At 40.0% G+C, this 16,678-nt stretch overlaps 1 protein-coding gene across 1 annotated transcript in view; it reads left to right on the plus strand.

Annotated features, from left to right (window-relative positions):
* Positions 1–16,678, plus strand: part of CNTLN (centlein) — a 309,550-nt gene that overhangs the window by 59,075 nt on the left and 233,797 nt on the right. The window contains exons 4-7 of the mRNA XM_083184414.1: positions 1,500–1,584; positions 12,486–12,620; positions 13,232–13,411; positions 15,633–15,766. Of these exons, the coding sequence (XP_083040540.1) occupies positions 1,500–1,584; positions 12,486–12,620; positions 13,232–13,411; positions 15,633–15,766 (534 nt within the window). The remainder of the gene's footprint in view (positions 1–1,499; positions 1,585–12,485; positions 12,621–13,231; positions 13,412–15,632; positions 15,767–16,678) is intronic.

A 16,678-nucleotide genomic window follows, 5' to 3' on the forward strand; every position in this document is an offset into this window, starting at 1 on the left:
ACTTTTTCCTATTAAACAACATTATTATTTTTTTTGGGGGGGGGGGGGCATACTTTGTGTCTGCTGGGACGCAACTTTATTTACCATAAGGCCCTTGCTGGATACACATTATTTTATTGTAAAGTGTTCTGTGATATAATGACACTTTATTAATAAAGGGTAACTATAATGTGCTTTTATTATGCTTAATGTACTTTTGTTTCTAATCTAGAAATAGAATATTAGTGACCTAATTTCTTAGTACATCAGAAAAATTAAATTTTATAGAAATGTCTCTAAATCAGAAACAATGTTAATATTGCTACATCTGCCTTATGGTGGTTTCATTTTAACCAGCTTTGCGGACTCCAAATTTATGGTGAGGTATGAGTTAATGTTTGGTATAAACAGTGTTTACGCTGATCGCAAGTGGCTTAATATCCAATATTTTGCAGTTATGCTGGCAGTGTATTAACAGTTGTATGTACTGCAAGCTCTTGGCAGGAAACAGCATCTAAAGTGCCAGTGTTCACACCTCTGCTTGTGTATGGGGCAGATGTCGCCAGCTGTGATCCTTCCCATACACAACACACATGCTGACGCTAGCAGTGCTAGCTAGCTGTGTACTGTGCCTTGCTGTCCCAGGCATAAGAAGTCCTGATTGTACAGTTTTCAATTATTCTGAGGGTTCGCTTTGGACCTTTGCAATGAGAAGTGAAACAAATTGGTTAAATTATTGTTGTAGTTTGCTGTAATCTTGAGCCATTTAAATCTTTTTTTTAAGTGATCTACAGTGGCTAACTACTGCAGTTTTTGTGCTTTGTTGTCTTAAGCCTCAAAAATTTTATTCAGTGGACTTAAGACAGAAGTCGCTCTCAGAAGGAAGAGGTGGGAAGTGTCTAAATGGTTGGTTTCTTTGGCGATGCTGAGGTCAATTATGAATGAATCTGTTTTTTTTTTGTGGCTCACAATGTTCCAACAGGAACAACAAAAGTGTACACATAATTAATGCAGAGAAACAAATAGTAATTGGCCGTGCTATCAATAGATCACTTCCCTATAACGGTTTGCTTACAGCATGCAAAACTAGGCTGACCTCTAGTCTTTGATTCTTGCAACTGCTGTCATACAGTACATTCCTGTTCCTTTACCCTTGGGGCAAAACAAATTGTATTTGAATTGTGAACAAAAAATAAGCAGTACTTACAGTACAATACAGACTGCATAATTTCTATATTTAAGGATTTTAGATTCATTAATGTGGTACTACGCTTATTACTCCAAAGCTGTCTATTTACAGAGAAATAAAGTTGTCACAATTGCCACTGTAATTACTTTGCTGTCACTAGATATATACAGTACATGCTGATTAGTGCTGCAAGAGTTGTCTCACAGACAATTTCATTCTCTGCTCTATAAGATGACATTTATCACTTCTGTTTAGAAATTTCAAATGATTAAGTACAACTTAGTACCAATGATGTGTAATATACAGTATATTTTTTATGTCTTATGACTAGGGAAAAAAATAAAGCAGAAGCCAAAGACCGAAAAGTCCTCGAAATCCTGCAAATGAAGGATGGAAAGATACAGGAATTAGAGCAGGTTTGTGCTAGTGTTTCTTTTTATACAATTAATTAAAATTAATTGAAGTTATGATGATCTCTTTAGGCTTCTCTGTAACTTGTAAAGTGTGTGTTAGAATTAGTTTTTATTTTTGTTTTAATTATTCCTATGGTCACTATTGTCTTGAAAGCCTACGGTTTATAATTTGCAAAAAATCAATGAAAGTGCTAGGTATTATATTATTCTACAGAGCAATGGTTCCCAGCCCTGGTCCTCGAGTAGCCCCAACAGTTCACGTTTTCTAGGTCTCCTCACATAGGGCCTTATTCAGATGAGCTCATTACAAATTTGGTTGGAAAATGGGCGAAACCATGTGCACTGCAGGTGGGGCAGATGTAACATGTATAGAGAGAGTTAGATTTGTGTGAGTTATTTTGTTTCTGTGCAGGGTAAATACTAGCTGCATTATTTTTACACTGTAATTTAGATTTCAGTTTCAGCACACCCCACCCAAATGTAACTCTCTCTCTACATGTTACATCTGCCCCACATGCAGTGCACATGGTTTTGCCCATTTTCCAACCAAATTTGTAATGAGCTCAGATCTGAATAAGGCCCATAATCACAAGTGAAATAATTAGTTCCACCTCTGAGCTTTAAAATGTGTCAGAGAATGAGTGCACCTGTGCACCTACCGGGTGACCTGGAAATGTGCACTGTTGGGGTACTTGAGGACCAGGGTTGGGAACCACTGCTATATTGGTGGAATGGCCAGCTGATGCTAGCACAAGGACGAAATGCGTTAGGACAACATTGAGTGACATCTCAAGGATGCTTGGACGATAAGCACACATCAGATAAGCTGCTTTTTGTTTTTAACATTGTACAAGCAAAATAAGTTGTCATCATGGGGAAGTGCGGTGTAATGGTTAGCATTACTGCCTCACAGCACTGAGGTCATGGGATCGATTCCCACCATGGCCCTAACTGTGTGGAGTTTGTATATTCTCCCTCTATTTGCATTGGTTTCCTCCGGGTACTTCAGTTTCCTCCCACAATCCAAAAATATACTGGTAATTGGCTCCCAACAACTTAACCCTAGAATGTGTGCGTGTACATGTGGTAGGGAATATAGATTGTAAGCTCCACTGGGGCAGGGACTGATGTGAATGTTCAAATATTCTCTGTACAGCACTGTGGAATACGTGTGCGCTATATAAGAAACTGTTAATAAATAAATAATCTTGTTATCATATAAGTGTTTTATGGTATGCCACTAGCGAGTATATCTCTTCTCTCCTTATGTATCAACTGCTGAGATACATGTGAGGAGGTTTTTCACCTAGAAGAATCCCCTGGATGATTATGTGATTGAGTTTAAGGTTTCCCAGGTTTTTGAAACACACATCATTAACAAGTGCTTGGGAACTACTGTACACAGTACAAATGTACTTTTGGGGTTGTTGACTGGTTTATTAACAATCCTTAAAACATATCGATTTTTTTTACGTGTGTGTGTGTGTATGTAATATATATATATATATATATATATATATATATATATATATATATATATATATATATATATATATATATATATAGTAGTAAACAGCTCAAACAGGCTCTGTCACTCCAGCAGTCTTCGTGAAAAAGTCAAAGGTTTAATGGGTGATCCGACGTTTCGGGGCTACAAAGACGCCCCTTTTTCAAGGTGTACAATAAACAATAACAGAGTGATAGGTCTTACCTTATATACAAGTGAGAGTAGTGCAGGTGTTCTCCGTAGCAGGGTCTGTCCGGCAGCGTGCAGCCGAACTTCCGGGTAGCGGGGGGCGGGTGCCGGTATACCACGTGTGCAGTGTGTCAGCGTGGTGTTGCTGGGCAACCTCAATACTCACCGGTGCTCTGGCTGGCGGCAGACAGACTCTGCTAGGGGAAATAAGTGACAGAAATTGGTAATAAATAATAATGCACATTGCAGTGTATATGTGAATAATCCAGGTCATAAGAAATACTAACTATGTATTAAATAAGTGATCATAAAAGACAAAAATGAAAAACGATGTTAAAAAGAGCAATATTTAAAAAGCAGTTAATATGAAATTCATGCGGCAGTTCTGGACTAGGATTAATGAGACAAGCTGGCAATGGGCTATATATTATATATATTCTACCTGTAATCACATGCATAATTTTAATGGACTATATATTTTTAGGCTATATATTTTTAGGCTATGTATGAGGTGAATGTCCTCTGTTCTTTTGATAAACATACTAAAGGACATCCTTTCATTGAGTCCATGGGGGTTACAGGTGTTCAATATATAGATCCATTTTGCTTCCTTCTTCAGCAGTTTACCTGCTCTGTCTCCTCCTCTTATTGAATAAGGGACTTGATCGATGATGATATGTTTTAAATCGGACAGTTTATGTTTGTATTCCACGAAGTGCCGGGCTACCGGTTGGTCTGAGGTTTTACCTGTGAGGGCTTGTGATATTGCGGACCTGTGGAGAGCCATCCTTTCTCTTACTGTTCTTGTGTTTTTACCCACATATAATAATTGGCAGGGGCATGATATAATATATACTACATGTGTTGACAGGCAATTTAAGTTGTGTTTTATATAGAACTCCCGATCTTTGGATGAGTTGTAAAAAGTTTTGCCTGTGATCATGTGTGTGCATGTAGTGCACTTTAAACACTTGTAGCACCCTGGGCCCTTGGTGAGAAAGTTCTGTATTTGTGGCTTCTTTGTTAATTTAGATATATCATTGTGCACCACTAGATCTCGCAAATTCTTGCCCCTCGTGTGGCATACCATGGGTCTGGTATCTCTCATAGATGGTAAATCTTTGTCCGTTGTTATTATGGGCCAGAGAGCTCTGGAAGCTCTTGGTATTACCGCACTGGATGTGTTGTATCCCGTTATCCATGGTATGGCCTTCTTCTGTATTTTCTTCTTTGGTTCTAATAAAGAAGCTCGTGGGATTTTAAGGACTTCTTCTTTTTGTTGGTTTAGTTGATTTACATCATACCCCCTTTGTACAAATTTTTGTACTTGTTTATCTAATTCTTGTGGGAGTATGTTTCGGTCGCTGGTAATTCTTCTTTATTAGAACCAAAGAAGAAAATACAGAAGAAGGCCATACCATGGATAACGGTATACAACACATCCAGTGCGGTAAACGAAACGTCGGATCACCCATTAAACCTTTGACTTTTTCACGAAGACCGCTGGAGTGACAGAGCCTGTTTGAGCTGTTTACTACTAATTGTTTCCTCGGAGCACCCGCGGCAGCTGTTTAAGAAATATCGGGAGTGCCAGGCTGATTCTCCATATATATATATATATATATATATATATATATATATATATATATATATATATATATATATATATATATATATATATATATATATATATATATATATATATATATATATATATATATATATATATATATATATATATATATATATATATATATATATATATATATATATATATATATATATATATGTGTATGTATGCCCAATCTAAGCAAAAGCATTGAAAGTTAGTCTGCTGCCTTCTATGTTTGTGCATGTGTGGGAAAAAGATGTAGTTTCACTTTCTGCCAGCAGATGGCAGTGTTTTTGGAGGACCCCCTCTTCCAGGATGCTGATCACTGAGTGGCAGCATGTCGTTGCAGTGGGGGGAAGCTGGAATGGGTACTTGTTTCCTAGCACGGCCCACGATATTAAGTCATATGACATCGCATCGCATGCCATATACCCGATGCAATGCGATTTTAAATTGTATAAGCCCCTATATGATTTTTAATTGTATAAGCACCCTAATGGGTGCTTACAATGTTAAATGCACCTCCACGCCACCCCCACTGTCAACGGCAATCCGAAGCGTGGTGAGCGCAGCGACCCCATCGAGGGGTGGCGGTACGCGTCCTCCGACCTTTTTATACCCCCACTATCCACGGCAGCGTGGAGTTGATCCTATATAGTGTGGCAAGCACAGCGAGCCACTGAGCCTGAAGCGTGGCGAGCGCAGCAAACCCCGCAACGGGATGCGTATTACTTTACAGGTATTGCACGTCCCCTCGCTGCGCTCGCCATGCTTCGGATTGGCATTGATAGTGGGGGTGGCGTAGGGGGTGCTTTTAACATACTAAGCACCCATTACGGTTAATTATCTTATAGGGGGCACATTTAACATTGAAAACACCCATTAGGGTGCTTATACAATTTTAAATCGTATACCATTGTATATGGCATACAATGCGATGGTATACAATTTAAAATTGTATAACATCGGCTGCCATCGCGTAACATCGCATCGCATACCATCGTATGCCTTATGGACTGCAATGCGATGGGCGCCGTGCTAGGAAACAAGTAACCTGGAATGTTATGGTATACAATATCTACAGTGTCTAGGTCTACAATCATATGGTCGATAGTCACAAGTTGGACATGGTCTAAGGGCCGACAGGGTCAAAATTTCGAAAGGTAAAATGTCAACATAAAAAGGTTGACATGGGTAAAGGTCGACATAAAAAAGGTCAACATGGTTTTTTAAATGGTTTTTTTTTAGGGGTCTATGTCGACATAGGTCGACATGTACACTGTCTTAAGTGTACCACATCCCCTCGCATGCCTTGCTGTGCTCGCAATGCTTCAGGCTCGGTGCCTCGCTGCACTCGGCACACTATTTTGTTCTCCCTCCATGCCCTAGTGAATGGTAAGACATGAAAGCCTACAGTTTATAATTTGCAAAAAATCAGCCGTCTGTATATGTCGGCTGAAAATTTTGTAAAAAAAAGACATGTCTGCCTTTTCCATGTCGGCGACCTTTTCCATGTCGGCGACCTTTTGACTGGTTGACCATATGACTGTCTATCTTGAGTCAGTCTATGATCAGTCTGGATACCAGCTGGAATAGCTGGGGGATTACATTCTTGTTGCCAGGTGGAGTTTACATGCTTATTGTCAGGAGCTTAAAGGATTCTCTTTGCCGGTGGCGGGGGGTTTTAAAGGCACATTGCCCCAGGTGGTTAAATGCTGGGGGGGGGGGGGGGGGTACTCCCCATTACCAGTGATAGAGAAACAGCTAAGGTGGCACTAGTAGACTAAAGACGCCAGGGAGACCTTCTTAAAGACCCCAAAAATGGGATACAGTCATTGGGTCACCAGCATGATGGTCAACATGACTTAAGGTCGACATGGGTTAAGTCGACAGGGTCATTAGGTCGACATGGGGAAGGCAGACAGGGTCATTAGGTCGACATGGTGTTTTTTACTGGGTTTTTTCGCCAACATGTGCTGACAGGCGGTATTTCATGCCCTACCATCCACTAGGGCATGGTGGGAGAACAAAATAGTGTGCCGAGCTTAGCATGTGAGGGGACCATGCCCAAATCATGTGAGGGGACGCAGTGCTACGTTTCGGTTTCCATGTCGACACCACGTAAAATAGGCGGTATTTCATGCCATACCATCCAATAAAATAGTGTGCAGAGTGTAGCGAGGTACTATGCCTGAAGCATGGTGAGCACAATGAGCCATGCGAGGGGACGCGGTGCTATGTTTTAGTGTTTATGTTGACATTCCAGTTAAAAAAAAACCATGTTGATTTTTTCGATGTCGACCTAATGACCCTGTCGACCTTACCCATGTCGACCTTACCCATGTCGACCTTACCCATGTTGTCCATATGGCCCTGTCGACCTAAAGTAATGTCGACATAAATGCATGTCGACCTAATGGTGTCGACTATAATGCTGGTGACCTAATGATCCATACCCCCAAAAATATGCTTTTACTGCTGCCCAAATTGTATTCCTTGCGAAAACTTACAGACAGTGACCACATTTTATCATCCTTTTTCAGGAAAGAAATATGAGATGAAACATCATCTCATGTGCGCGAGGGTAGGTAGGTTAAAATGAACAGCAGTTCAAAGGAAGGGTGTTGCTACATACAGTAGGTCGACAATCAAGGCAGCTTTTAGTGTGTGGCTATATGAGAGGCCAAATACACAATATATTAGGAGCTTTCATATAGAATACTTACCCAAAAGCTGAGATTAAGGGGGGTATGCAATCTGGGATCACGGCTTTCGATGCCCGCCAACTGCCGTGATCCTGGCACGTTTGCAGTCAGATCGACCGACAGACGTGATTCAATGTCCCGTCTGCCTAAGGGCGCAAAGGGGGCGTGGTCGTGAAAACGGCTGTGGATTGTCAATCTGCGGCCCGTTATCGGCAGAACGGGCCTGACAGCTTCTGAAGTCGGGCCCATTCTGCTGTGATCCTGCATCAATGCTGTCGTTAATGACAGCATTGAATAGGGAGCCGCCACTTTTTCCCTCGTCTGAAATAGCGGCGGCACATTGCATAACCCCCTTAAGATGTAATTGTAAAGACGGAGGACGTGGTTGCGTCTAACTATCTGGTTGAACGAGTGCTGGTGCCAGCGAGAGTCCACTTTCACAGCGTGAGAGGTTGTTGGAACGAGACGGAGACCGTGAGGGCTGTAATACCTATGCATCGCTGATGTTATATTCACCTGCCACCTTCACCTACTGTATGCTGGCAAGCTGAAACCTCTGTGTATGTGTAGCAGTCTGTGACCGTACCATACTATTGTGGTGTACGTGCAACTCGACTTTGACATACCGAAATCTTTAATGAATTGTAATTGACATAAGTTTTCATAGTTCAATGACCTGATATAACTGACTGAAATGACCATCAATCAATTAACTAAAACAACTGACAAAAAAGGAGGTGGTGGGCTGAAAATGTTGTGTACCCAATAGTCTTGGAGTAGCAGCATTGATAACAGAAGTGAAACTTTAAACCCATCTTACAATGTAAAAGTGATGAAAAAACTAAAAAAAAAAAAAAAAGATGGTGATAAGGATTACTTGCGACACCCCTAAATAAAAAATTACACCGGCCAGTAACGATTAAAGTGTGTTAATAAGTTACATTAAGCTCATTGATAACATACATTGTGTGAGTATGTGGGCGCGCGCGCACAGGTGACTTAATTATACCTGTCAATTTGATTTACCTCTCCGGATTTGCTTGAGACTTTAGTGACAGTGTTTGGAAATTATTGGACTTTCAGTACCTCTTTATTTGGAAACTTGACCTGGGATTGTCTTGTTTCAGATGACATACTTCTATTTGCTTCACATTAGCACTTATTTGTGGTAATTTGTAAAGCACATCATATTGAACCGATTGAGTCTTGCTCAGTGTCATATGGCCTATCAAATTCTTTCGCCTTACTATTACTGCTTTCACCCACAGCTGCTACCAGCCTGCATTTGAGTGAGATGCTTTTACAGTTTTTGTTTTTAGACCAGTACATTTGGTTGACAAATGTTTTAGTGCATTAAATGTCAAATACAAAGTGATTGGGTTCCAAAAAACACAATTTAACATTTACTGCGGAAATGAGACTTCCATAAACCTATTAAATATTTCTGTGTAGTTTTCATGCAGCCAAGATGCAATAAAAGCAAATTAGAATCCCACTAGTATAAATGAGACCACCTTGCCATCGCAGTGACACATGGTTTTTAGAATGTGTGGAAAATAAAACTTCTTAACACCAATGCTGTTTTATGACGATACACTTTGAGTATTCCTTATCCAGATATCTATTATCCAAATTATTCTGAAAAGCAATAGTTTCCGTTATGTACTTTTTAATTTTTTTGCTAAAAGCACTTCTGGGGACATCTGTAACGGGCATTACTGGGGACATGATCTGTAACTGCTTGGCATTCAAATTCAGTGCAAAAACTTTGTTTCATGTTTTGAAACCTTGTTTAATGCGTGTTTGATGTGTTTATACAACATAAATGCATTCTGTGTTCACACATGGGTCCCGTCCTGAAGATACCTCATTGAAATATAAAAATAATCAGAAAAATTTTATAATCAATTATCCAAATTGGTCCTGAGCATTTTGGATAAGGGATACTCAACCTGTAATACGAAGCTCATCTTTTAATAGCCAAAATGTAAATGCAAGTCTGCATTGCACATCATACTATGGTGTTTCAAATACAGCTTGGATTATTTTTTATTTATTTTTATCTTGTTGCACAGTTTATTTTATGTAACTGCTGAAGATAATAATTGTTCGGCACTGCTTTCTTTTTTACTATAATATATTAAAGAATTCTAGTTAGCAGGTTTTCATAGTGATTAGTGTGCTCTACTCATTTATATTATTTTATGCAGGTGGACAAAGTACAACACACGATGATCCATATCAATTATTAATGAGCAGTCATAAATATATCCAGTGGATCATCCTTAATAGAAGTTGTCGTAAGGGAGGTCTCTGAAATGGATCTATTTATGCATGGCTATCAATAAATAATTTGCTTTACTGGATGTGGTGTGCGTGGACTAATTATACCTGTTTTTAATTGCTGTAAGAAGCAGCATGAGTCATTGTAAGCATTTTTGTGTAATTTGGAATGCCTTAGAAAGAAAGGCTAGGTATGGCTTATTGTGAAACAAAACCATTACTTTCTTAGAAGTTTAAATAAAACGCATGGTTTCCACTTGTTAACGCCAGTATAAAAATAATTACACATTCTACATTTGAAAGTTTGTATATATCGATGAATTGCCATATATATATATGTGTGTTTATATGTTCAATACACACATTTTTTGCACCCTAATGTTCCCAATGTAATGAATAGCAGCTCATAAGACCTCTGCCTTTTACAGAAAAATTCTTAAATGAGATGCATACAAGACTTTACTGGTGTAAAAGAAACTCGTTTTATAAACTCGAATATTACATCTCCTCTTCTTGTTCTTCTGTAGTCCAAATAAAGGGAAAAATATCCAATAAGAGTCGCCATAAACACACAAGTTTACCACGAATGCCGTTGCTAAATGACTGATCTTGAGTAACTAGGATTTCCATTAGCTTTATTGGTATGCATTAAGATATCTCATTATATGATTTTGCAAAAAGGTGAAATATGAAATAAAGGTTGGTGAAAGAGAGAAGAAAAAGTGTATATAATAAAAGTATCCAACATGTGGTCTATTTGTTATGTATATATATTTTTTTTAATTTGCAAATTGTTTTTAACTTTGTATAATGGGGCCTACACCCGGGCTGATTTCAGGGCATTTTCTAAGTGATCTAACTAGATCGCTTTGAAAATTCCTCTACATCACTCGGTGTGTAGAGGCCATAGCAATAGCGATGCGTGGCCCCGTGTGTTGCTATCACCCGGTAATGAGCTGAATGTGTGTTCTGAGGAATCTACCATCGGTCAGAATGCTCAGCAAATCCCCCCCCCCCATGTGTCCCCTTAAGGGGTTATAGTATTTGCAGTTGGTTCTGGATTATTGGCAGCTCTGGTTGTTTGTGAAGTCAGCTTGTCCTTAACTATAATGGGACTCATCCGCTGATGCTTGTACAGACTGGCTCTGTGTGCTGCACACGTCTATCTTTTACTCAGACATCGGTAACAGTTACCCGTCTATAGTATGCAACATGGTAAATTTTGTATCAAATAAAATGTAAATTCAACAACAGTTCCATTAGTCTCCGCCTGTTTCACACATAAGGCTTTGTCAAGGCATCCTCATTAAAAGCCTTAAATACATTTGCGGGCACTCCTAGGCACATATTGAGCGGATTTGAGTGACAGTGGCTCTAGTCCTACTTTTAATTCAAAACCCTTCCAATAATTGCGTACAAATGAAATCATTGTTTATTCTTAAAGCACCACAAAACTTTGCAGCGCCCGCGGCTATTACATCTTTAAATTAACATGTCAAATGACTGCCCGGCTAGCGCTGGACAGTGGAGAGTAAGACTGATGGTCACCGCCGCCCGCCCCAATCTGGTAACGCGCTTCTGCCCCACTGCTTCCTCCCCAGCCGCCCGCCCCCACTGCTCCTCACCGCCCTGCAGCTCCCTGTTATTTTTTTTACATGTGATAAATCGCATGCGATTTATCACATGTAAAAAATGGCACATCAAAGTCCTAATCGTATGTGAGCCTACTGGGGAGCTGCCGGGCGGCTCGGAGGAGAATAGGGTCCGACTTGTCCTCAGGACAAGTCGGCTCTATGTATGGGGGCCTTAACACCTCCTTCCCCCTCTTTGCATCCTAACCCTAACCTTTCCCATGCTGCAGCCTAACCATAAATTCCCCTATTAGTGCCTAAACCGGACACCCCAGGCTGCCTGCTACAGCTCCCGGCATTACCACCAATTGTGATGCCAGCTTGGTATTCCTGCATTGGCATTCTGATGCTTTCAAGGTTCCGGCACTGTTTTGTTCTACTGACAGTACTGAGGATGCCGGCATGGGAATACCGAACCCTGGCATGCTGACTTACTGACCTACCAATATATTTTTTGATTGTGGGAGGAAACCGGATTACCCGGAGTAAACCAATACAAGTACGGGGAGACTGGCTCTAACTCCTCACAGTTAGAGCCATGGTGGCCAATACACCATTACACCGTCTGTGATGCCCCATGGACGGTGTTCCTAAAATAGATGGTTTGTTAAAATGCAGATTCGGTGGGGAATAATGTCCCCAATGATGGACTTAAGTTTAGAATCTATTCTATATGTGCCACTATCTACAATAGGGAAGAATGTGTAATGCTTTATAAAAAAAAAAAAAAAAAAATTTATATCTAGCACCGCAAGATTTTATATTTTCCTTTCCGTTGCAGCTTTTTGTTACTTCAAGGCGACATGTATTGAGAGATAATATAACTAATATTTATACTGAAAATCTGCTTCCTGGGGATTGTTTGGGCTTTTATTTAAATCATGCTTTCTGTGGTTGAGCAAAATATGTGAATTGTTAGAAGGGAACTCTCTGAAGTACTTCAGTGACACTGCGTGTATTCCTTTCTCTTTTTCTAGAGAGCATCAGGACAGCAGCAGGAGATAAACAACCTAGTACAAAGAAAGATTGCTGTCGATGATGAAAATACTTTACTCAAAAAGGAATTGGATGACCTCCAACAAAAATTAAAAGATAAAAGTCAGGAGCTTAAGGTACCTTGTCTTGTATATGTTTTTCCAGTTGACTTACTGTGAAGTGCTGTGCTTCAAGCTGTGTCACCCGGCGTGCCGCAGAAAGGGACATACGCTGCAGAAGAATTGCCTGAGGCCTCACTCTGCTTTGCAGTTATTCCTCATACAACCAACCCTGAGCAATCCTTTAAAGTCAAGAATCTTAAGCTTATAACTTTCAAATAAATACTTAATGATGGATATGGAGCAAGTGAAAGTAGTGTGAATATGTGGCTTCTTTTTAATTACATTCTGATGGGACTGGTATTATTAATTGATAAACCCGAGATCTGGAATGAAATGTCTGTGCGGGTCTCAAAAATAGCTGGGGACATCATCAAAGGCATCTTGATCAATTAAGGGGTTCCTTGCATATGTGTTCTCATCAGACCTGTCAAGCAGTTCAAGAAACCGGTCCCACCTGCATGACTAAAAAAATAATAATAATATATATAGTATAATCACAGCTTTATTTGCAGCCCTATGTAGGTTTCATTGCCAGGGTCGCTTAATTAGGAATTGTTGGTTGGTTGATCAGTGTAATGTAATTATTTTGCGGGGATGTAATTTTCAGACCTTACTTTGTTAAACAGAACACTAAGGAGAGTTCACAAGAAAAAGGACAGCAGAGTGCAGCCATTTTAAAAAATGTGGAGCTGGAGAAGGAGACTTTAAGCAAGCGTTGCGCTGACCTACTCGGTGACCTGGAGAAAGCTCGGAAGCAGGAGGCACAGTGGAAAGGAGAGAAGTCTGGCATTGATGCCAAAATTAAGGTATGCTGCAGAGCTGCTGGATTCCCTCACATGATTTTTCAAACTACATTTTGACGTGCACTTATGCTTCGTGTTATTTGCTGTGATAACAACTTATGTATTCAAACATGCCAGTTGGGACCAGCATTCATTTAAATTCCTATACTTAAAACCCACAGCTCTTTAAAAATTGATGCTGCAAAGCAGGAAGCTGACATCAAATAGCCATTCTAAAGTCTAATCATTAAACAGTGTAACAGACTTTATTCTCACAGAAAACTTATAGAATGCATATGCTATGAATCCAAACATGTGGAACCACTAGGATTTTCTCTTTCTTTATGAGCAGTGTCCAATATATACCTGTATTTAAAAAAATAAAATAAAAAAAAATTACACTATTTTATATTTTTGTATGAAACAAATGATTATGTAGAACACCTCTGAAAAATGTTTGCACATATTCTTTTAACCCTATGCTTAATATGCTATGCCATAACTAATGTTTGAATCTTCACTGTTTAAAGAGATCTGAAAATTAGCAATGTTTATACTTTTATGAAGATGAGGTTATAACAATATCCTGATATGATATAGAGCCAATTAAATTACCTCTCAGTTGATTATATTTATTCTTCCTTCTCTTATCCACCTCTTGTGAAGGGGACCCATTCTGCTGTAAATAAGCTATACGGTGAGCAGTGCCGATAGTTTGCCATCAGAGTTTTCAACGATGTCCCCATCACTCGCTGTTTTTACCTCGCTGGTTCTTTTCAGCGAGGTGAAAACGGCGAGTGCGGCCATCAAAATGACGGGGCACGCCATAAAATGCAGCAGGCTCGCTTTTGCAGCGAACCTCGCCATTTAAGGGAAACCTTGCTGTCAGAGGATTTTTCCGGAACATTGAATATGGCGAGCGACCGGCAAGGTGGTTTGTCGGCGAGGATGGCTTGTTTTCAGAGCCAAAAACAAGCCATCCTCGCTGTACAAACCCCCTTGTTGGCAGCATTGAATACATCCTATGCCTTATGTACTATACTTAAATATAAAAAGTTGTAACATTTTGTAAAAGTGTTGTTATGTAGATCATGTTCAATGAAAATGTGTCGACACTTGCAGTGTATGCAAAGTTAAGCACTGGCAATCAAGGCCCATACACACTGGGTGACTTTGAGCTGAAAGTCGCTCAAAACAGCAGGTTTGAGTGGCTGTCAGCTCAAAGCCGCCGAGTGTGTATGGCCCGTCGATGAGCGCTGCTGCGCGCTCCCGCATCATCACCGGGAAATCCATTCAAATGCTGGTTATACCAGCAGATAAGCGGCTTTCAGGACGGCTTTGCATAGCGCTCCGCAATGCCATCCTCCCCCTCGTCCGTCGGCGCCGGGCGGGGGGAAAGCCGTTCAGTCTGTATGCAGCGATGAACACGATCATCACTGTCCATACACGCTTGTCATAGTCGCCAGTGTGTATGGACCTTAGGATTATCTTTTACACCTTGAATAGGGTCAGTGCAAGTGCATGCTGATAACTAATCACAAACCATGTGCACATGTGTAGGCGGGGGTATTGCAAGATGTACACAACTATGTACAGGTGTACTATACATTATATAGGCATTTTGCTGTGCACAGTTCTTTGATGCATTGTACGCATGGTTTTCTTGCAATTCTACATAAGACCCTAAATGTTTACTAGTACTTTGTATTATGGCACTCTCCATCCTGCAATAATTACCCTAACATAGAAACACCAGTCCTTTATCTACTCTGCATATACTGGTACGTACTTTGAAGGTTAAATCTCCAAAAAGAAAAGATCGGAGGCACAACATAGTGTCAGGTTGTTTAGATACACTGAATTCAGTGGCTATCTGCTTGACTTAATGACTAATATGGCTACGGTAGCTTTCCTTTAGTAAATAAATGCATTTGCTACCACAGAGGAGAAAGTTCACCTATCATTTTGTAGAATTTGCTAGATAGATGGTAATGAAAAAGACCCAACATATGCCAGGTCACTTCAGGCTGCACTGCACCTCATAACACCCTCCTCTTAGTCTTCGTCTCCAACCCATCTTTTAATTTTATCCTGCCACTTAACAACACCCACCACTCGCTATTGCGTCAACTTTGCCCCACTCCATCCTTTTCTTCCAAGTTTGTCCTGATTCCCTCATAGGGGTAGACATTAGGGTACACACACACACACACACAAATAATTTTTCATACTACTTATATTTTAGGCTCTAAATCTTAACTTGAAAGAAGCTGGTAACCAGATGGAGGCCATGCACAATAGAATAAATGGCCTGTCATCACAAGTCGCTGTTAAAGAAACTGAGCTGGCACAGAAAGAGATTGATGTGACAAGACTACGGTAAGTACTACTGTGGTGTAGCTATGCTATGTTTATGTGTTTATCGGTGGAATATTCTCTGGTTTTCAGATCTTCTGTACTTTACAATCCGCAAATAATTCAGAAGTACAGTAGTAGCAGCCGCTCTCATCATGGCTACATTTGTATAGGTGGCAGTAGGGTAAGCACTAATAATGATGTATTTTAAAGGTGAGTCTTTTGGGTTGTTTGACAAACATTTCACCATCTACCAAGTGTGCTGCTGGAAATGAAGTCTTCTTACTTACAAACTTGGTTAAGTTGCAGACTCCAAGCCCAAAGTTTTAGGTCAGGAGCTTGGCCTGGCTGAGCATAAGGAAATATATATATACTGTAAGTTTCTTATATTAATATAAATAGACCTATTCTTTACTTTACAAACCTGAGATTATAATGTGATACAACAAATAAAATAAGCCTATAGCTAATATTTAAAATAACAAAAATTGGAATGAAGATAAATTATAAAGGTTGCAAATAATTTAGTTTTTGCCATGATAAATTTGTAACCACCAGGTTCTCTCAGGTATGGGTCATTGGGTTGGCCCATAAAGGTCGACAGGCCTTAGGTTTACACCTGAAATAGGTTGACATGGTTGGAAGGTCGACATAAGCACTAGACCGACAATGGGAAGTTCGACAGTGAAATGGTCAAAATAAGTTTTTCACAGGTTTTTTGTCCCGAATGTTGACATGGACACTGTTTTAGTGCACCGCATCCCCTCACATGACTCACTACACTGACCATGCTTTGGGCACAGTGCCTCTCTGTGCTTGGCACACTATTTTATTCTCCCACCACACTGTAGTGGATAGTAGGGCATTAAATAAAGTGAAAAGATCATGTTGACCTTCCCATTGTCGACCTAATGCTTGTGTCAAGCTTCCGACCCT

Source organism: Crinia signifera, chromosome 1 (assembly GCF_055691185.1).
Source record: "Crinia signifera chromosome 1, ASM5569118v1, whole genome shotgun sequence".
Taxonomy (NCBI): domain Eukaryota; kingdom Metazoa; phylum Chordata; class Amphibia; order Anura; family Myobatrachidae; genus Crinia; species Crinia signifera.